Source organism: Bos indicus, chromosome 11 (genome assembly GCF_029378745.1).
Source record: "Bos indicus isolate NIAB-ARS_2022 breed Sahiwal x Tharparkar chromosome 11, NIAB-ARS_B.indTharparkar_mat_pri_1.0, whole genome shotgun sequence".
Lineage (NCBI taxonomy): Eukaryota > Metazoa > Chordata > Mammalia > Artiodactyla > Bovidae > Bos > Bos indicus.
Window position 1 is genome coordinate 88,096,756 of NC_091770.1, and position 22,468 is coordinate 88,119,223.

The 22,468-nt window shown below is 43.5% G+C and overlaps 1 protein-coding gene across 3 annotated transcripts in view; it reads left to right on the forward strand.

Annotated features, from left to right (window-relative positions):
• MBOAT2 (membrane bound O-acyltransferase domain containing 2) overlaps positions 1–22,468 on the forward strand; it is a 108,011-nt gene that overhangs the window by 66,561 nt on the left and 18,982 nt on the right. For all 3 annotated transcript variants that reach the window (XM_019970729.2, XM_070799163.1, XM_019970730.2), the window contains 3 exons: positions 8,727–8,822; positions 19,273–19,328; positions 19,988–20,042. In XM_019970729.2, the coding sequence (XP_019826288.1) occupies positions 8,727–8,822; positions 19,273–19,328; positions 19,988–20,042 (207 nt within the window). The remainder of the gene's footprint in view (positions 1–8,726; positions 8,823–19,272; positions 19,329–19,987; positions 20,043–22,468) is intronic.

Consider the following 22,468-nt stretch of genomic DNA (forward strand, 5'->3'; position numbering starts at 1 on the left):
GTTCGGGGTGGAAGGCAGAAAACCCGGGCAGTGGCTCACAGAGGACATCTCTAGCTCTCCCCTCCTGAGGATTTGGTCTAATGTTTAGCAGAGAGTTCTTGGCAGCAAGAGAGCCATGGAGAAACTATAGAAGATACCGATACAACCATGGCTGCCTGGAGACTGCCTCCATGTCAGGGGATTCTGGAGGGCCTGAAGGACAGAGACGGCCAGGGCGGGCTTGAAACCTGATGGACTGTTGGACGAGCTCTCAGACCCACACCTGGAACCCTCAGCAGAAGGCTTGCTGGTAGCAGATTTTTAAGCACAAGCCCTGACTAGCCATTGACTGACCACTGAGATTACAGACACAGGGGAGACTCCTAGAGTAAGGCTGAAAAATAAAACCGTGAATTTAAAAATCGGAGGGGAGATGTCAGCCGCTGTGTACCATGGGTAAGAGAGATGCAACAGAAACAGCACACTCCAAAATCACTGCAAACAGTGACCACAGCCATGAAATTAAAAGACACTTGCTCCTTGGAAGGAAAACTGTGACAGACCTACTGTGTGCTTAATCGCTCAGTCATGTCCCATTTTGGCAATCCCCATGGACTGTAACCTGCCAGGCTATTCTGTCCATGGGATTCTCTAGGCAGGAATACTGGAGTGGGTGGCCATTCCCTTCTCCAGGGGATTTTCCCGACTCAGGAATTGAACCTGGGTCTCCTCATTGCAGGCAGATTCTTTACCATCTGAGCCACCAGGGAAGCCCATGACAGACCTAGACAGTATATTAAAAAGCAGAGACATTACTTTGCCAACAAAGGTCCATCTAGTCAAAGCTATGGTTTTTCCAGAAGTCATGGACAGATGTGAGAGTTGGACCATGAAGAAAGCTGAGCACCGAAGAATTGATGCTTTCAAATTGTGGTGCTGGAGAACGCTCTTCAGAGTCCCTTGGACTGCAAGGAAATCAAACCAGTCAATCCTAAAGGAAATCAACCCTGAATATTCACTGGAAGGACTGATGCTGAAGCTGAAACTCCATTTGGCCACCTGATGTGAAGAGCTGACTCATTGGAAAAAACTCTGATGCTGGGAAAGATTGAAGGCAAAAGGAAAAGGGGACAACAGAGGATGAGATGGGTCATTGGCATCACTGACTCAATGAACATGAATTTGAGCAAACTTTTACATATGGTAATAGTAGCGCAAAGGACACAGAAGAAAATGGAGCTGTATTGGAACAAGCTTGCTGTTTTATTAGAATTAAGTCAGTGTTGATCTGAACTAGGTTTCTGGCCTGAGCGGCCAGGTGGACTATGTCATGTAGGAAATGGGGTGGCTGGGGAGAGGCAGCTTACTGGGTAGGGGGGGCTTTCTTTGCATGTTACATTTGAGAGGCTTCATTAAATATTCATGTGGGAACAGCAGTCAGACAAGTGTGGTGGTCAAGGTAGAGGGTTTCAAGCCTTCAATGCAATGATATTCAGAAAGAAATGTGCCTGGAAAAGAGAAGAGGACTGAGGCTTCATTTACCAACTGGTCTGGAGTCACCAGCTAGGAAGAGACCAAGCCAACTTTCCAGCCCAAGCCAGTTTGAACTCCAGAGTCGACTTCTGTGTTTCTTGATATGCTCTAATTTATAAACCTGACTTTTTCTCCTTCGTTTCTGCAGCCGATAGAGTATGAGGTATTTTTTAGTTTCTCCTTGGAAACCCTCAGCACTTGCTGTCACATCCCCATCTTAACTCATAACTTGTTTCTTCCTGCTACATAACTGCTCCTCTGACTCCCAGCCTTATCTCTTACCATCCATCCTGTGAATGGGTTAGTCTCTGTTACTTGCCTAAAAACTATTTCACTAGATCACTCTTTGCTCAAAAATCTTTGAACGCCTGCAGGAGAATAGCCAGAAATACTCAAGACACTCATGACCCTTCCGAATACCCTGAACCCTATTTTATGCACTAACTTATTTCCTGTAGTTTCTCCCAGTTTTCACTGGTACATGTCAGGCTGGCCACTCCTGGGTCTGGGCATTTAGCCTCACAGGGAGGCATCATCTCCTCTGTGTCGCTCCTGTTCAATATTTGTGGCTACATCCACATCAGCGTTGTTCCGGGAGGAGCCCTCAGTTACTTCCCTGGCCTGCAATGAACATCTTTTCACACTGCTTCCATTCTGCTCTGCCACTTTATGGAATGCCTTCTCTTTGTCAAGCTCAGTGCCAGGCTCTCATAGACTCAGACGTCTGAAATCTTCAAGGAGTGCCATCTAGGGAAGGGTACAACATCTAAGAGAACAGTTTTCACAAGATGTGATAAAGATGCTCTAAATAGACATGGTGAGACAGGGGTGACTGGCATCTCAATAGCTAATCCTGGAAAACCCAGCACTGTCACTCACCATTGGCTGTCAGACGCTGCGGCTGTGCTCCCTGGCTTGATGTCAGGTTCCTGCAACGGAGAAGTCGTATCTCACTGTTCTTTCTGTTCCTTCTATAAAAGGCAAGTGTGTTGAGTTAAAGTGAGATCTGTAACAGACAAAACTCTCCGAAGAGATAAGGCATGTGATTTCAAAATGTAAAGAGTGGCTACTGTATATCTTTATGAGAATGTGTTTATAAATGTGATAATAATGGAAGAGGGCTTCTCTTGTGGCTCAGTGGTAAAGAATCCACCTGCCAATGCAGGAGACACAGGTTTGATTCCTAGGTTGGGAAGATCCCCTGGAGCAGGAAATGGCAACCCACACCAGTATTCTTGCTGGGAAAATCCCATGGACAGAGGAGCCTGGTGGGCTGTAGTCCAGGTGAAAGTGAAGTCGCTCAGTTGTATGTGAGTCTTTGTGACCCCATGGGCTGCGGCCTGCCAGGCTTCTCTGTCCATGGGATTTTCCAGGCAGGTATACTGGGGTGGGTTGCCATTTCCTTCTCCAGAGGATTTTCTCGACCCAAGGGTCGAACCTGGGTGTCCCACATTTCAAGCAGACTCTTTGCTGTCTGAGCCACCAGGGAATCCCGGGCTGTAGTCCAAGTGGTCCCCAAATGTCAGACATGACTTGGCAGCTAAAAAGCAATAGTGGAAGGAGCCTTTCAACTTGGCTTAAGAGATCACCTAGTTAGATAGTTGATACTCACTGATTGGTTACCTGAGGATAAACTTAACCTTTGGTCCTAATACCTTAGCAGAAACAAAGTATCTTAGAATGTGTTATTGTGTACAAAGTAAAAACAGCAAGAAATGTTAAGGATTGCATTTACTAAAATTCCATTAAATTGATAACTGGACTTTTAGAATAAGATGCAAGTACTATCAAAAAGATTTTAGAAACTGATGTTTTAATGATGGTTATAAAACTAAATTTTGAGGCTTCCAGTAATTGTAGTAGATTCAACACACACGTTGATCTGAAACTCAAAGAGGCTGAAGCTGGAACCTAAGTGCTGGCAAAGCTGGTGCTATTGAGGATGAGCCAGTCTCTCCTGACAGGTCCAGGGTGGGTGGAAGGTGGCGTCTGGGGAGCAGAGCCTGTGTGCAGGCTGTGCAGCTGCGGACGGCTTGGTCCTGGCGATCCGTGCTGGACCCTTTGAAACTATGCCTGTGTTACTTTCGTAAAAGTAGAGTGAGATGAAAGAAGGGCCAAACTCACTCTGGGTTGCTGGTTTTAGAATAATGGCCTCATTCTCAGGTATGCCACCCCGTAGAAAATGAATTCTTCAGGTTGCCGCGCGCATGACAGCCACTAACTATAAACGAACAGACTTGATTAATCATAAATTTTTAAATAGGAAACTTGAACAGTTTATAAGCAGTCAGTCTTTCCAGGTCCCTGCTGACTTTATCAGACTTAAGGTCCTATTTTGAAATATACCCAGAAATAGAACACTTATCTTTTGTTTTACTTCATTCACCTGTAGGTCCCAACTGTTATGCCTAATAGTTGTGTTCGTATGCACATGACTGTGTGTTTGTATTTAAAGGCATGGGATTGGATAAAATCCTTTTGGAGATGGGTATAAACGGAGAAGAGGACTGAACCCTGGAGTCCCAGGTTGAGAAGGAATCTGCAAAGGAGATTATAAAATTTGTTTCCAAATAATTTTAAAATCAACTTTCTTTAGGTAAAAATTACCTTAAACAAAGTAGGACCACCGGTTCAGTGAGTTTTAACAAATGTCCAGACCTGTGTAACTACCCCCCAAATCCAGACACAGGACACTTCATTCATCCCCCAAGGTTCCCACATTCCCTTTGTAATCTATACAGCCCAGCCCCCTGCAACCTGCTCGCTCTCTGCTTTTTACCACCTTTGATCAGTTCGTCTGTTTTAGAATTTCATGTAAATCGAACTGTATAGTAAGTAGGGCTTCCCAGGTGGAAATCCCATGGACAGAGGAGCCTGGTGGGCTACGACCGTGGGGTCCCAAGAGTTGGACACGACCAAGCAACTAAGCACACACCACAGTTAGCCCTCAGATGTATTGGCCTTTGCTGAATTGGGGCCGCACCCAAAGCCCCCTGAACTTGAGCACCCTGAAAGTGATGAGTTTCGTTTGACTTCAGCACATTAAAACAACGGCTCACTTATAAGTTTTTGTCTTTCTCTCCATCAAGATTTTGAACCTTTTGGTGATGTTGCCTGTTTTCCTCATATGGGAAGAATTCTTTTTCAGTTCTCGACATTTCAAGCTCATTAATTCCCATAGTCCCTGAGCACTTTGTTTTTCCCTGAACAATTTCCACTTCATATCTAATATCTAGAGAATGGGTATTTTAGATGTGGTTTCTCTTTTTAAAATGGGGCTGTAATTCAACACTTACATTTGAATGAATAATAAAATGTTCTCTCTGGAACTCTTCAAATCTTGTTGATTTCATTTTGTTATAAAGGATGATAATATCAGAAAGCTTTTAAAACTGCACAGAGCAGAAATCCCAGCTCATAGTGGTATAATGGTAACCGGTGCAGAGAGATTCCCCTTTCCAGTGAGAAGTCATGAGGCGAGGCAGTTCTTGTTGATTAACTCAGCAACTCTGTTTTTATGAGGGCATCAGAAAGTCCTGTATTTTGTTTTATTTAGCTTTTCTGCTTCACCATCTCACCAGATTGTCTGTAGGCTAGCTGGGCTTGGTTGACATCACAGTAGCAAGGGTCCCGTGTTGTGTTTTGCCTAGTTGCTTACCTGTGTCCGACTCTTTGCAACACCAGGGACTGTAGCCCACCAGGCTTCTTTGTCCAAGGGGATTCTCCAGATAAGAATACTGGAGTGGGTTGACATGCCCTCCTCAGCAAGTGTCCTACTTGCTATTTAAGGAGAAAGCTGTTCCAAAAGCTCCGTGTCATGTTTCACTGACTATACTTAAGTTTCATGCCCACCTGTAAACTGTCAGTTGCAGGGAGTACGAGACCACAGTGACTGAGTTAGTCAGTCAGTCTCCCTCCCTGTGTATCTGCCTTTTCTAAGGGAGAGAATGAGGGTTCAGAAGTAATGTCACTTTCTCAAGATCACACAGATAATGGGGCCATTATTTAAATCTCAGGTCTGCTTGGATTTTATGTGCATGTATGTTTTTCTGTTTGAAGACATTCAGTGAAACATACGCCCTGACCACAGCACTGATGAGAATACCATGCATGTATGTATTGGCCTGTATGCCTGTTTTCTTCTGCTGATGCTGAACTTGACAGATCAGAGGCTTTCCCTGTCACCTTTCCCTGCAGCCTAACTCGAAAGATAACAGTGAAAATGTGGTACTCTTTGGTATCGCTTAGGAATGCATTTCAGTTCTGGATAATAGGAAAAAACTCAGCACCTCAGATTTTTTCTGGACTTAGGTTATTCAGAGCCAGTGTAGCTGCTCAACAGTGTTTATTAAAGAGGCAGGTTTCTTTCTTGTTTTGCAGTTCTGTCCTTCGCCTGTTAGCTCGCTACTTCAGGAATGCAAGATGATTGCTGCTACAGCCATCAGATCCTTTTTCTGGGCAGAAGGAATTCACACCACACCAGCTACTTGTATCCCCTCTTTTTTCTTTGATTCTACAGAATGCTTTCATTGATTTTTGACAAACTCATAACTAATCCATGATCGCAATTCAATCATGAGTTGACAGAATTAGACCACAGATTTTTCTGGTTCAGTGAAGAAGTTGCTCACATCATGGGCAAACAAATGTGGTTCAGTTAATGAATGTTGATTGATATTTTTGTTTATGTTAATGAGTAAGTTGAAAGTGAAACACTAAAGATACAGAAACTTCTGTATCTTGACGCTTCTCTCTTTTTGTCCATAATGTGAATAAGAGCAACTTCTTTGCTGAATTGAGGAATAGTTTTTGAATGCTAGAAGAATAAGATTTTCTGGGTTTTGTTGGGGATGGAGGGTACACAGTGTTACAGCTGCAGGTCATGACATACTTTTAAAAGTTTAACCTGTATTATTAGCATTCTCTTCATTGCTTCTGATTCGGGTCAGCAAACTTCTTTCATAAAGAGCCAGATAGTAAATATTTTAGGCTTTGAGGGCCTTGTAGATGCTGCTGCAACTATTCAGCTCAGGTGTTCTGAGGCAAAAGCAGCCATACACAGTATACATGTAAATGGCCATGAGTGTGGTCAAACAAAATTTGATGGACAGAAGCAAAGCAGGGAGCAAGATTTATCCTACAGGCTTTGGTTTGATTATTTCTGGTTTGAATAATCTGTTCAGTCGGTAAGTCTTGTCTGACTCTTTTGTGACCCCATGGACTGCAGCACTCCAGGCTTCCCTGTCCTTCAGTATCTCCTGGAGTTTGCTCAGATTCATGTTCATTGAATAATCTATAGTGTTTGCCAATTTTCAAAGTGTAAATACTTTTACACCACTAAATTTGGCTTCCTATATTGAATCATTTTTGCATTTATCCAATAAACCCTGCTTGGTCAAGGTATCTTATTTTAAATTACAATTAGTTTTAGTGTGCTAAACTCTTATTAAACATTCTTTCAGTTATCTAGTGCAGACTTCTTTGCTCAGGAATAATCCAGGTAGATCAGAATTACCTATTTGTCTGAAGTTTGAAAGGACCCTTTCCTAAAACCTCCTGAATGGTCTATTTGAAAATACATTGGGTTTTTATGTTTTTCTGTTGATTTCTTCTATATTATATATGTTTAGAAAGTCCTTCACTAATTTGAGGACATTTGAATATTTATCCATAGCTTGTATGTGTTTTAGTTTTATACTGTATATTTAATTATTTTATCCATCTAGGATTGTTTCAATGAAGGTATAGCTCCATTCACCCACCCAAATTGTTTAACTCATTAGGCGATAATCCATTCATTCCTGCTAATATGCATTGCAGCCTTCATTTTACACAGTAGTATATATTCTAGAGTCTGTTTGTGAATTTCTGTTCTATTGATATGTAAATTATTCCCCCAGATGATGTTTTAAGTTCTTTTTTAAAAATAATTAATTATGTACACAATGGAGTATTACTCAGCCATTAAAAAGAATACATTTGAATCAGTTCTAATGAGGTGGATGAAACTGGAGCCTATTATACAGAGTGAAGTAAGCCAGAAAGAAAAACACCAATACAGTATACTAATGCATATATATGGAATTTAGAAAGATGGTAACAATAACCCTGTATATGAGACAGCAAAAGAGACACTGATGTATAGAACAGTCTTTTGGACTCTGTGGGAGAGGGAGAGGGTGGGAAGATTTGGGAGAATGACATTGAAACATATATAATATCATGTATGAAACAAGTCGCCAGTCCAGGTTCGATGCACGATACTGGATGCTTGGGGCTGGTGCACTGGGACGACCCAGAGGGAGGGTATGGGGCGGGAGGAGGGAGGAGGGTTCAGGATGGGGAACACATGTATACCTGTGGCGGATTCATTTCAATATTTGGCAAAACCAATACAATTTTGTAAAGTTTAAAAATAAAAATAAGTAATTATGGCGTGCTGGGTCTTTGTTGTTATGCACGGGCTTTCTCTAGTTGCAGCAAGGGTGGGGGGCCCACTCTCTAGTTGTGGTCCCGAGCTTCTCAGTGTGGCAGCCTCTCTCGTTGCAGAGCCCAGGCTCTAGAGCGCGGGTTCACTAGTTCCAACACGTGGGTTTAGTTGCCCCGCAGGATGTGGTGTCCCTTGCATTGATGGGCGGATTCTTAACCACTGGACCACCAGGGAAATCCTGATGTTTTTAATTACTGTAGCGCTCTCCCATACATCTTAAGACTGAAAATTATTAAACATTTATGTTTATAAAATGTGAGTAAATACCACACACTGTTTATGATTTTAGATGATCGAGGACAAGTTTTAAAAATACTCTTAAGAACTTGTTTGATGTGTGTTTCAGCCAAATATTTTCATACTAGATTTTGTTTTCTAAAAAGAAAGAAAAATAGATACCAGTACTTACCATATTCAGTTTTATGTTGTGAGCATGACTTTCAGATACATAATCTGTTATATGGAGGTTTTTCAGAAGGAAAAAATGAATAAAAGTAGGAACTAAATGTGTTTATCGTTGAAAATGGTACAAAATTCAAGGAAACTGAAGCAGACACTAGTAAAGAGTTTTTACAATTTATCAAAGAAAGCCATTTGCGGCGTAGATCTCATGATGTTTACAATTTTTGAACCATCTCATATAGTTAATATGTTAGTTTAAAATGTATTCTTTAACAAAATGAATCTTTTTATTTCGCTAATCTAGCTTGTTTTTGTTTTCCAGGTACTGTTTCGTGTTTGCTTTGGGATACCTCACAGTATGCCAAATCACTAGAGTCTATATCTTTGATTATGGACAGTATTCTGCTGATTTTTCAGGGTAAGATGAAAACTTTGATTCAGAAGTCTGTTTATTTAATCCTAACATGTTGGTTGAAAGACAAAATATAGTTCCATTTAGTAGTTCAAATGAAAAACTCGTTTAAAATTCTTTTTGTAAATTTAACATTTTTCTTCTTGGAAAGTGGTCTTTTATAGTGATGTGTAAGTCACAAAAATAACCTTTTTTTTAAATTGACTTTTGTAAAATTTCTGAATATATGAGAATAAAATTTGTTGTATTATATGCCGATATTGAAAGCATTTTCTAATTCTGGGCTTCCCTGGTAGATCAGATGGTAAAGTGTCTGCTTGTAATGCAGAAAACCTGGGTTCGATCCCTGGAACAGGAAGATCCCCTGGAGAAGGAAATGGCAACCCACTCTAATATTCTTGCCTGGAGAATCCCGTGGATGGAGGAGCCTGGCAGGCTACAGTCTATGGGGTCGCAAAGAGTCAGACACGACTGAGCAACCTTACTGGTTCTAATTCTGTTAGAAATTTTTGGAGTCACTTAATAACTGTTGAAAATCAGCCCCTTTGAGCCTGCTTCCTTGCTGCCCTTCTTTTCTTCTTCTCCCTCCCGCCCTGCCTCCCTCCCTGCCTCCCTCCCTCCCTCCCTTCTTGGAATCCCGTTTGTACAGTGTTTCCCCAGCTGCTCTGTAACATCTGATTGCTTGTTCGTGCTTCTTAACACACCGTGGGACTGTCTCTGGACGCAAGTCCTTGGACTAGCTTTGTCAGTCTGAATTTGCATGAGGATGCACTTGAACATGTATTTTTCTTTCATGCATTTCACATCTATGAAATGTTTTACATTCTCATACTCAATATTCTAGTGAGTGGTAGAAATAACTTCAGGCTTTTTTTTCTTCAGAGGAAATTTAGTCCTTCCTTGGTTCTGGAAGGGTCTTTTGCCTGTAACAGAACTGATTGAATGTCTCTTATGAGATAAATGCAGTCCAAGTCCTTAAAAATGAACTTGTTCACTGTCTTTATAAAGGGACACCTGCTAACATCTGCATACTGGGTGGGGAAGTTGAAGATAGAACTCTATGGTGTATATATCAAGCCTGGCAGTTTTCTCTGCTGAAAAAGACACGTAAGACCTGCTTTTAAGTAGGCCTTGAGTTATCTGTACAGGATAAATAATGACCAGTAAATTCAGTGGAAGGATAAGTAAGTGGAAAAAAGTAAATGAAACAAATCATGGCATCTATGAATAAATTGTTGAATACTAGAAAAGAGCCAATGTTGTGTGAGCTTAAAGAAAAGTCACTGTTGTAAAACAGGAGAATTTCAGAAGATGAATTATCTTTTTCTCCTTAATGATATCAAAGTGGATTTTACTTTTGTTAAACAGATTTTAAAATCAGACTTGGATAAAAGACTATATCTCAAAGAACAAATAAAACCAAGACAAAACAAAATTTATTAAATACACTAAAAAACTAGATAGTCAAATTAGCAATATATTGAATAGAATTGAGAAATAACCTGACATACAGAAGAAGAAGAATAGATGTTGGCTATCAACTTATAAAGGACTTCCCTGGTGGCTCAGATGGTAAAGCGTCTGCCTCCAATGCGGGGGACCTGGGTTCAATCCCTGGGTCGGGAAGATTTCCTGGAGAAGGAAATGGCAACCCATTCCGGTATTCTTGCCTGGAAAATCCCATGGACAGAGGAACCTGGTAGGCTACAGTTCATGGGGTCACAAAGAGTCAGACATGTCTGAGTGACTTCACTTTCACTATCAACTTATAAACTGCAGGAATTCTTAAAGCAAAAAGCTATTAGCAGAATCAGTAGGTGTGTTGGGCCACCTTGAATCTTGATGAACTTGGAGAGGTAGCCTAGGTCACGTGTTGTTATCTTAGTGTAATGAAAATAGGAACTAGCTACGTATATTTTTAAACTGCCACATTTACTAAGTAGTTTAACGTAGCAGATTTCAGTTTATTAATAAGAATTGGTAGAAGTACAAATTCATGTGATCCAATGTTCACTGGAGCTTCATAACCCCGTCTTCATTTTTATCTTAGTCATTACCTTTTTTATTTCCCTTATCTGCTATTCTAAACTTTCATCACTCTCTAGCTCTAGGGGTGGGCTACCCACTATCAAAGCACATTACTCCGTTGACTTTACATAAAGCAAGTTTATTTCTCATTCACACCCAGCCCACTGAGAAGGGGGCCTCTGCTCCCCACGACCATTCAGGGAACCAGGCTTCTTTCTTGTGGCCCCACGTCCTTCAGGGTCTCTAGAATCCTCTTGATTAAATCGAGGGAATGGCATATCCCGTAGTGAGCTGAGCCCAGAGAGAGCATGCCTGCCCTCCACTTTCTCTCCCATTCTGTTGGAAAAAACTAGTTACATAACTCCACAATTTAGAGGATAGTGTACATTACTAAAAATATGCATGTGATAGGATCTTAAGTATTTCACTAAAATAAAAATTTTTCACTTAAATATAATTTAAAATATTTAAGTATGTTGAAGAAATACAACATAGCATTTTACAGATGGAAAACCTGATGTAAAACTCCCAGTTTAATATTTAATTTTTATCCACTAGGAGAAAACATCTGAGCATCATCAGTGAACTGGTACAAAGAGATAAATCAGCTCAAGGAGACCATTGTGGCCGAACTAATTTAGAGTGCTCCCTTTTGTTTTAATGTGCGCAGAAGAGAAAAGAAGCATTTAGTAAGCCTTGAGTGTTACAACACATGAGCACAAGAGATCCTGACTTGCTCCTAATTAGGGTAGATACGGGAGCCATCCAAAGTGGTGTTGGCAGTCTGAGGAAGGTAGAGCTGAATCTACCGACCCGTTCTTTGTGCTAAGCTCTCCAGTGCCCTGAAGTTAGACACGCAGGGAATGAAGCCAGGCTCTTGCTGAGGAATCAGGTGGGAGCTCTTCTGTACCAGCCAGTGTAACTTGCAAAGGTGTGGAATGCTGATATTGTGTGTGTGTGTGTAGATAGAGAGATAGGCTCAAGATACATTTAAAATGCTGAATAGATAAAAGGGACTTGCCTCTTAATAAAAGCTTCTTTTTCCAGAAAGGTTGAAAGGCTAGGTTGTCAGCTGACATGTTGGCCTCAGGAAATAGGTACAAGAGAAGTATAAAACAGTTAAATAGCTTTCCTTTATATCAGCAATAACTGGTTAGAAAATGTCATAGATAAAGGATCGGAGTTTCAGAAGCAATAAAAACAATGAAATGTTTAAGATAACATGTAAAAAGAAATGGAGGGACCTTTGTGTAGACCTTTGGTAGTAAACTATGAAGCTTTACTATAGGACATAAAAAAGACTGACGAAGCATCTTGTTTATTCAGAGAGTAACATTCAATGTTGTAAAAACAGACCTTTTTCTCTAGTTAACCTGTAATGCGGTGGAGGTTTTGAGGGAAATTAGGCAAATTGAGAAGTTTCCCTGGAAGTGTTTGAGAGGAGCAGATTCAGTATAAAAACATATACTGCTTGTCAAGCAGACATCATTTGAATATTGTAGGACTGACATAGGAATAGCCAAATCCAAGAAGCCTGCGTAGAGAAACAGATCTCTGGATCTGGGATATAAATGTACAGAATGACAATGCTGGGACTATGCGTCAATGAGGAGCACCCCTCTCGGTTACTCAGAAAAAGAAAGGTGAATGCTTGCCTTCTTGTAGATGGAAGCAGGAACAGATTTTGGGTGACAGGAAGGAAATGAATTCTGATTGGAATATGTTGATCTTTGTGGAGCTGAAGTGTTGGTTAATGCATCCACTAAAAAAAGGTATATGTGATATCTATTTTAAAAGATACATATAAATATATATAAAAGATATATATTTTCCATTGAAATCAAGAATACATTTTAGAGCTAAGCACAGAGCATCAGATACTCAGTCGGTATCTTATGACTGGCTGCCCCGTGTGTTCGTGCAGTTACCATTTTTTTGCATCGGCACGGTACGTTTTGCTGGGGGCTGAGTACTCTGTAGGTGACTGTCCTGTCAGTAGAAGAAGGGAGGGACTGTTTGTTCTAAAAGCTTCATTCTGGCTCTCTGTGCTCATTGAGCTGAGTCCTGGAAGGGCCCCTGGTGCTCTCTGCCATGCCCAGTAACTATGTTGTAAATAGTGTTGGCATAAATTATTCAGCTGATAAACCATCCATAGTGTTCTGCGTATCCTGTTTCAGCCGGTGGGGGGCTGTCTTCTGACACCTTAACCTGCATTTGGTTAGGGAGTGCGTTCCGCCCAGCTGCTACTCATGTAGTTCAAGTTCCTGGGAGAAAACAGGCACGGTCTCTTACGAGGTTTGCTCGGTCTGTTCCCCTCCCTGCCTGAACCTTTCCCCCTGATTGTTTTTTCCAATTTATTTATTTTTAATTGAAGGATAATTCCTTTACAGTATTGTGTTGGTTTCTGCCATACATCAACATTTTCCCCTGACTTTATGTTTGTTCACAAAGCAGTGTGGTATAATGATATTTATCAGAGAGATCTGCAGTGTTCCCTTATGACTCTAAAAAGTTGATCAGTTCAGTTGCTCAGTCGTATCTGACTCTTTGTGACCCCATGCACTGCAGCACACCAGGCCTCCCTGTCCATCACCAACTCCCGGAGTTTACTCAAACTCACATCCATTGAGTCGGTGATGCCATCCAGCCATCTCATCTGTCGTCCCCTTCTCCTCCTGCCCCCAACCCCTCCCAGCATCAGAGTCTTTTCCAATGAGTCAGCTCTTTGCATCAGGTGACCACAGTATTGGAGTTTCAGCTTCAACATCAGTCCTTCCAGTGAATATTCAGGACTGATTTCCTTTAGGATGGACTGGTTGGATCTCAAAAAGCTGATCACTGGCCCTCAAAGTCCATGCCGTGTGTGCCAGGCCTCGCCTCTCTGCCTGCCTCGTCTGATGCTGCAGCCGCATAACTGCTTCCATGTTCTCATGCTTCTTCTACTGCCCATAGGCTTCTCCCTGCTGGAAACACCCTTCCCAACCTGCCCGCGTGTCCAACCTCCTGGCTCCTAGAGGCTCAGATGAAGTGGCTCCTGTTCCAGGTGTTTCCCCATAAACTTGCTTGGTTTCTTTGCACTTGTCTTCAAACGCTTGGCCCTTAACACTTTTCATGTAGCTACTCGTGTACCTGTTGAGCTCCTACTTCAGTGAGCAGGTTCCTTCAGGGGCAGCGCTTAGCAGTTAATTATTGCAGCCATCCAGTACCTTCTGCTGAGCAGTGGTTCTGGTATCTATTGAACGAGGGTTTTATCAAATATCTGCTGTGCCTCGGATACTGTTCATGGCCTTTGTCCTGTTGCTGTTTTATTTAATCCATACAGTGGCTTTATTATCCCCATTTTATAGATAAGAATTTGGAGGCTGGGGAGTTAAACAGCTCCCCCGTGTCCACAGTTGATGAGTAGTGGAGTCAGGACGTTTTCTGGCTCACGTGTCCAGCTGCCTGTCCACACCTCTCTGCCCAGTTGTCCAGTCAGCATCTCGCACTGAACTTGCCTGACCCGGACTTCCCAATGCCCCTGTCCTGTTCTTCCTGCATTTCTTCCCAGCCAGCTCCGTCGTCCTTTTCCTTTCCTCTGGTCAAAACCCTTGGTGGCCTCAGGTCTCAAGCCCTATTCTGATCCACTGTCGAACAGTCGTCAGGTCCCGCTGTCTTTGCCATCAGAAGACGACTGGGATGCACTACGCCGGGTCTGTGCTGTCATCCTGCTCTGAGATGCTGTCCTTGCCTCCTCTTACCCCCCAGCACCCCACAGCCCTCTCTACCCAGGGGCGAATATACCTATTAAAAGCTAGTGAGTGCCCTGCCTGTTGGCCTCCACGGTCCCCAGTCTCTCTTGGGTCTCAGCCCTGTCCTCACAGTCCCTGCAGGAGCCTCCTAACTCTGACCGTCCCAACACATCTGTCTTCAGCATCTGTCCTGTCTTTACTCACCGGCTCCAGCCACATCCCCGTCCTCACTAGCCTCCCAGCAGGCCAGGTCAGCCTAACCCGGGCAGGGGTGCTGGTGAGCCCGCCTCTGCAGGGCTTGGTCCCTGACTCAGCTTCTCTGTGAAGCATCAGCCCTGGGTGAGGCCAGTCCCCACCGGCCTCCTGGCACTCCTCTCCCCATTCTGTTTTGTTCTTCTGCTCAGCACACAGCAGCAGCTGGCACACCGTGTATTTACCTCTGAGTTCAGTTGTTATCCATTCCTCCCCTGTACACAAATGAGAACCCTGTCTCATTCACAGCTGTGTCTCCAGCACCTGGTGCCTTGTAGGTGCTCATGAGATACTTGTTTTCAAAATGAGCGGGTGAAGGGCCTGGATGGATGGATGGATGGCTCTCAGAAGCCTTTTCCTCCCCTCTCAAGGTGCATTCTTTTGGCTTTAGGTCCGAGGGGTTTGTTGGTTTCAATGGGTTTTGCTGTTTGCAGACGAGCCCCTGAGTACTTTAGACATGCCTGAAAGTGGACAGGTCAGTTTGCTCTGTTGTCAGGCCCCTGAAACCTGGTGGCATACTGACCTTGTATCTTGTGTGTGTGTGTGTGTGTGTGTGTGTGTGTGTGTGCGTGCGCGCGTGCTTGTTGCTCAGTCGTGTCCAACTCTTTGCAACCCCATAGATGGCAGCCCATGAGGCCTCGCCGTCCATGGCATTCTCCAGGCAAGAACACAGGAGTGGGTTGCCGTTTCCTTCTCCAAAAGTAACTATAGAAAGAAAGAAAGTGAAGTCTCTCAGTCGTGTCCGACTCTTTGCAACCCCATGGACTGCAGCCCACCAGGCTCCTCCATCCATGGGATTTTCCAGGCAAGAGTCCTGGAGGGGTGCCGTTTCCTTCCCCGCTTGTAGGTGCTCGTAGTTGCTTTGTAGCAGTATCCTTAGAGTTTAGCAGTCTCCTGGAGATGACAGAACGATTTAGAAAGAGATTGTTCTTTTTCAGCATTCATTCTCTAGTGATGTTTACCTAGAGTTTGAGTTTGACCGTGTGGCAGAACTAAATCCTGTAACTCTCATTGTAGAGAAAAAAGATGGTGTGTAAAGGTTTTAGTTGACTAAGAAAGTCAATTTGCATCTTTTTAAAAAATTATAAGAAGTCTAGAGTCTCTTTAGTTCTTTACGTCTGATGGGTATATATTTTTTTATATTACCTGAAGCTGTTTTATCAGTTGAGTATTTATTTTGAATAGCTAGATTCCATATTTTTCCAGTTCCAAGTAGAGTGCCGGGGGAGAAAGTGTCTGTAACTCCACCTCAATCTAGCGATGTTGCTCTGCAGAAGGTACAGGTGGCTCCATCCAGGCCCCCCTTTGCTGGATGAAGGCACCGAAGCCAATTGCTTGCCCTCTCCCATCCGCGTTGCAGCCTCCACCCCAGGGAAACAGGAGAGTCTGGTTCACAAAGGGCTGGCTCAAACTTTTTAGGACCTGGAAGGCGATTAAATAGTGAATGCGAAGCAAACAGGTAGTTAAAATGTTAATAAAGGTGTAAGTGAAAACTGTGAGTCACTCCTATTGTCCCCATTCAGGTATTCGCGAGCACAATGCACTGTTAGGAAAACCACCCCAGTTGGTCTCTTTGTAAACCGTGGGAGTGTTTTCATTTAGAACCATCTTCTCTACACAGGAGGTTCTGTGTGATGGGTGAGGCCAGTCCTCCTCTCCTTTCAGTCCACTCTGTCTCCTGGTCTCTGTCCTGTGCTTGTGCTGGACTCATCTGGCCACCTTCCCCTCCGCTTGACTCTCCTGAGCTCTCATGAGTTTGTTTATCCTGTGCCAAACTTTTTTTACTTTCATTTATCAAATACTCCTTCAGAGTCACTTTGCAATAATTTTGTCTTCTGTCATTTTATTCTCACATTCACCACTCCCTGACCCCAGCCCGTGACAAGTTGGACCAGAGGCTGTGGAATGACCACCGCTTTAAAACCAAAGGAAATGTTCAGGCTTAATGATTATCTGTTAAGGAAACAGTAGGTGATGTGAGACGTTTTTGCAAACCGGTCAGAACCTTGAGCCCAGTTACTTGGCAGGTAGAGCTTTCCAGGTGGCACAGTGGTAAAGAATCCCCCCGCCAGTGCAGGAGACATCAGTTTGATCCCTGGGTCAGGAAGATCCCCTGGAGAAGGAAATGGCAACCCACTCCAGTATTCTTGCCTGGAGAGTCCCATGGACAGAGGAGCGTGATGGGCTACAGTTCATGTGGTCCACAGAAGTCGGACATAGCTCAGTGACTGAATGTGTGCATGCATGCACACACAAACACACACAGCAGGTACCGAAGGTGCAGAGGTGAATAGGGCAGGGTTCCTGCTGTTAAGTAGTCCATGGGTTTCGTGGTGACCGAAAAATAAGCCAATAATTACAGAACAGTCTGGTGACTGTTTTCAAGCACAGAGGAGAGCAGACATGAGGGAGGGAGTCTAATCAACTTACATAAGGAGTGATGGGTCTTGAGTGGGCACTCAGAAGGTTGGGTTTACGTGGCAGTTTAGAAATATTCACCCAGCACATATCCTGGGCCAGGCACTGTGCTCGGCGCTGGAGGGTCGGTGGTGAAAAAGACCATTCGTTCCCTGTTGCATGAACCTTCTAGAGTGCAGACAGCTTTTAAAGCCCCTCCATAACTGGGTAAATGAAGCATCCGTGAGTGTGAGAAATTCTTTGAAGAAAGCAAACAGGAAGCTAAGATGAAGTGAAAGGTGTGTGTCCCATTTGGGCAGAGGTGGCTTCCTGGGCGGTACAGCTGCCCACAGGCCTCTTGTGCAAAGTGACTGTTAAGCTGAGACTTGAAGCAGGACACAGGTCGCCCTTGCAGAGCAGCTCCAGGGAGTGTGGTCTGGGCGGAGGCCAGCATTTGGGGAGAATGGAGTATTTGTATGTGTTCCGCCTTCTTTTTCTTCTCCTCCTTTTTTAATACTTACTTATTTGTGTATGTTTGGCCGTGGTGGGTCTGCATTGCTTCGCGGGCTGTTCTCTAGTTGCGTCAAGCAGAGCCTACTCTCTCGTTGAGGAGCACGAGCTTCTCATTGCGAGGACTTCTCTAGTTGCAGATCACAGGCTTAGCAGTCATGGCACACAGGCTTCATTGCCCTGTGGCAGGTGGGATCTTCCCCGGGCCAGGGATCAAACCTGTGTCTCCTGCACGGCAGGCAGATTCTTTACCACTGAGCCAAACTGGGGAAACCCTGCTTCCGCGTTCTTTCCGCCCCCGTGAGGGAGCATAGTTCTTAGACACAGCAGTACAGCCTCGAAGCACCCAGTCCCCCAGCTCAGCTCACTTTCATGAGAGCCTGCACTCTGCACGCCCGGGTCTCCCAGGTGACAATGGGCACAATGAGACCATGCATTCAAAAAGCACATATAAATATTTGCCTTTGGGGGACATCTGATACACATGAACTGAGCAATTTAGTATGTCACTGAGTTGAAAAATAAATTTATTATTTTATTGGTTGTTTTTATGATGTTTTAAGGTGATGTGAGAATTGAAATCCAGAGCGAAGGGTATTTTCTTACTCCTTTTTGAGCTAAACTATGAAATAAATTTAGGCAGGTGAGAAAAATGATCCTTTTCCCCTGGAGAAATCGAACTTTCAAGGAATTTTTTGTAATCCTCAAAGGCATGTAAACTATCTTCCAAGGTTAAAACGGCAGCTGGCTGTTGAAGGCAACCTGGGGGAGCATTTGGCTGAGGAATAATCTCCCGAGAGAGAGTGGTGTTCACCTCGGAATGGACTTTGAAGGGAACCGAAGAAGTTTCTCTCGCTAGTACTTTGAGTTTAAGAGCAGTCGTCATGTGACGGGGTCTCTATGAGATCTTGTCTGTTAGGTAACGGGGAGTGACCTGCAAGTTCTTGGGGCCGAGCTCTGTATATCTCGTGCCAGTGGTGGTTCAGTTGCTAAGTCGTGTCCGACTCTTTGCGACCCCTTGGGCTGCAGCATGCCCCCCGCCGCTTTTCTGTCCTCCAGCATCTCCTGGAACTTGTTCAAACTCATGTCCATTGAGTCGGTGATACCATCTGACCATCTCATCCTCTGTTGTCCCCTGCTCCTCCTGCCCTCAGTGTTTCCCAGCATCAGGGTCTTTTCCAATAAGCTGGCTCTTGGCATCAGGTGGCCAAAGTATTGGAGCTTCAGGTTCAGCATTATGGGTTAGATTATGCCCTCTTAAAAGATATGTTGAAATCCTATCCTCACGGTCTCCTGTAAAGGACGAGCCTCTTCTTAAAGCAAAGCAGAAAGCCCATATTCCCTGTCTTCGGTCCCTTCCCCAGACTCAGCAGCCCTGCAGTTCTTTCTTTAGAATCCCTTGGGGTCTTTTTTTATGTTAAAAAAGTTTCAGGATTTTGTAGTCATATAAGCAGAATAAACTCTTTCATATATCATAAGTATAATTTTAAATTTCTGCTTTTAAAATATTTATTTTTTGTTTTTTTTTTTTCCCACAGCCCAATGATGATAATTACCCAGAAGATCACTAGTTTGGCTTATGAAATTCATGATGGTAAGATTTTGGAAATTAATCTTTCATCACTGAAAAAGTCATATTCTAACCACCTTTTGTTTGAGAGATTACCATAACTTTCTGTTGTTTGTTAGAGGAAGGAAACGGAGGAAGGGAATATAGGAAAAATACTGAATTCTGCTTTGGCTTCCCTGGTGGTTCAGATGGTAAAGAATCTGCCTGTAATGCAGGAGATGTGGGTTCGATTGCTGGGTTGGGAAGATCCCACCGAGAAGGGAATGACTACGCACTCAGTACTTTTACCTAGAGAATCCCATGGACAGAGGAGCCTGGTAGGCTACAGTCCATGGGGTCACAAAAAGTCAGACACGACTGAGTGACTAACACTAGGTTTCTAAAGTGTGCTCATTTTCCTTCCATAGGGTCCATGGGGTCACAAAGAGTCGGACACGACCGAGTGACTAACACTAAGGTTTCTAAAGTGTGCTCATTTTCCTTCACTGTGTATTCTTAATTTTACATTCAGTTCAATGACAGAGTCTGTGCTGTAATGAGAAAGAAAGGGACCAGTTATACCAAAATTGGGATTATGGCATGAATTTCAAATGAGGAAAGTGATGCAAGTGTGAATGGGAAGAAGTACGCTTCTTTTCTTGGGAGAAAGCGTAACTGATAAATTGTCTGTTTTTATTTCTCAGGGATGTTTCGGAAGGATGAAGAGCTGACACCGTCACAGAGGGGATTAGCGGTCAGGTATGTGCCTATAAATCGTCTCCCGCTGAGGTTCCTGCTGTCTCTGCTGGGACACCCGTGTACTCAAAGCCAAGTCTGACTTGTCCTCCTCAAGGCTCTTAGTTCATGAGAACCAAACCTCCCTCCGTCTGCAGCAAGTCTGGCTGGACTAGGCCTGCCTTCATAGGCACCCACTGAGTACTATCATCGTACCTCCTGTGTACATATCCTGACTCCCAACGGGCTCTGAGTTCCCGGAAGACAGGGAGACTGCATGGTCTTCATGTAGTAATTATGAGTAATAATTGCAGCTACCGTTTGTAGATCAATGACTTGATAGCAGGTCCTGGGCTGCGATATGTTAATATAGCACAAAGATGCTGTGTTTTGAAGTAATGAGGAACCAGCAGGATATTCACCTTGCTGCTTGAGGAATTCCTTCTGCGGTAGGCTGCTATGTCATTTATTGTGGTCCCCTATGGATTCTTCTAAGGACTAGCTTAATTTCTTGGCAGGGCCTGCCTTAATCTAATGTAATTAGAGATAAGGTACTCATTTTACTTGAAAAGCATCCTGCAAGCACCTTGTTTGCTATAAATCTGGGACTAATATATGCATGGCTGTCAAAAGAAGGAGATTGTGCAGTAGGAGGCCCTGCCCGAAGTGCTCACCTTTGATCCCATCTTTAAAATGACTCTCTTTTGATGTTCACTACAGCCAGCCTTTATAGATCAGTAAATATGCACTTGAATTTATTTGTTTGGTGAGAGGTTAGTTTGTTCTGGGCTCTGTGATCCTTGTGAGTCCTTGTCCATCCCAGGAACTGCTCGTTAATAGACAGTCCTCCCAGGTGGCCTCCTGGCAAGACCCCAGAGCTGGTTAAATTCAGCTCTGCTTGTCTGAACAGTGGAAGGAGGCAGAGAGGACTCCTTTCAGATTTGCTACCCAAACGTAAAAGCACAGAGCTCATTGTCGCCCACAGTTCTCTCACATTTCCATGCACAGTTGATATCAATGTTTATGGAATGAAGAATGAGTCTTCCATTGATACCATAATTAGAGTATTACAGTTAATGTTCAGTTCGAATTTTAATTGCATGTATTACAGTTATTGGCTTCTTTCCTAACATGACTTGTCATTTGATATGACAGTTGAGCCAGAAATGACTTCAGCAAGTTTCGTAGATCAGAATTATCTCCCATCCTTCCAAATTGTGATACATTGTTGGATATGGTAAGATGAGCTGCGGCTTAGATAACCTGGTGTTGTTCTGGTCTTGAAATAAGCAGTGTTGAAAATGAGGCTCCGTTGCTGGAGCATAACGGGCTCTTTGCAGCTTTGTGACGACGGGCACTTGTGCTGTGTGTGAGGTGGTGATAAAGTCTCTATCTCAGCCCAACATGGGAAGAACTACCAGGGAAAATCTGCCAGAAACACCTTGCTCCCATCATTTCTGAGTCCTCAAGAAAAAGTACTTAAGGTTCTAAGCGCTTTGAAATGTAGAAAGGTGGCTCAGTGGTAAAGAATCCGCCTGCCAAGCAAGAGATGTGGGTTCGATAACCTGGATTGGGAAGATCCCTTAGAGAAGGAAGTGGCAACCCACTCCAGTGTTCTTGCCTGGGAAATCCCATGGACAAAGGAGCCTGGAGCATAGTCCATGGGTCACAAAAGAGTTGTACATGACTGAGCGACTAAACAACAACAACAAAATGTAGAAAAATTTAGAAGGCATTTTGAGTAAGTGGTGACCTACCTGAGTGTCAGGTGGAGCAGAGCACTGTTTTCTCTTCGTTTTATGATTATAAAAATACTTATGAGGAGGTTCTGTTGACTCCTCTTGGCCACAGAGAGCGTTTGGATGTTTTTTTTTAAGATCATGTGTCATCTTAGAGAGGCAGATGGGGCTATAACATGTTTATGAGCCTCCTTATCATCCCCAGCTGTAGCTGCTCTTTTATTTGTGGTGGTTTATAGTTGTCAATGGATGGAAGACTTGACAGATGGAGCTGTTTTTATATATATAATATATATATATATATATATATATATATATTTTTTTTTTTTTTTTTGGGTGTGGCAGGTCTTCGTTGCAGCATGTGGGATCTCTAGTTGTGGTCCAGGGACTTAGTTGCTCCATGGCATGTGGGATCTTAGTTCAGTCCCTGGCCAGGGACTGAACCCTCATCCCCTGCATTGCAAGGCAGATTCTTAACCCCTTGACCACCAGGGAAGTCCCAGAGGTGGTTTTAAGGTATAAAAAATTCACACTTCTGATGCATTTTCATAGTGTCCTGTGTTACTGGTTTTCTCCAGGTTTCCTGCATCGAGAAGTGGAATGCTTGGTAAACTTTAGATACCGTGTGCCATTTGGATGGACCAGAGAGCAACTGAATTAAAAATGCTGGGAGACATCCTTGACTCCTTTCTCCCTCACTCCCCACCCCAA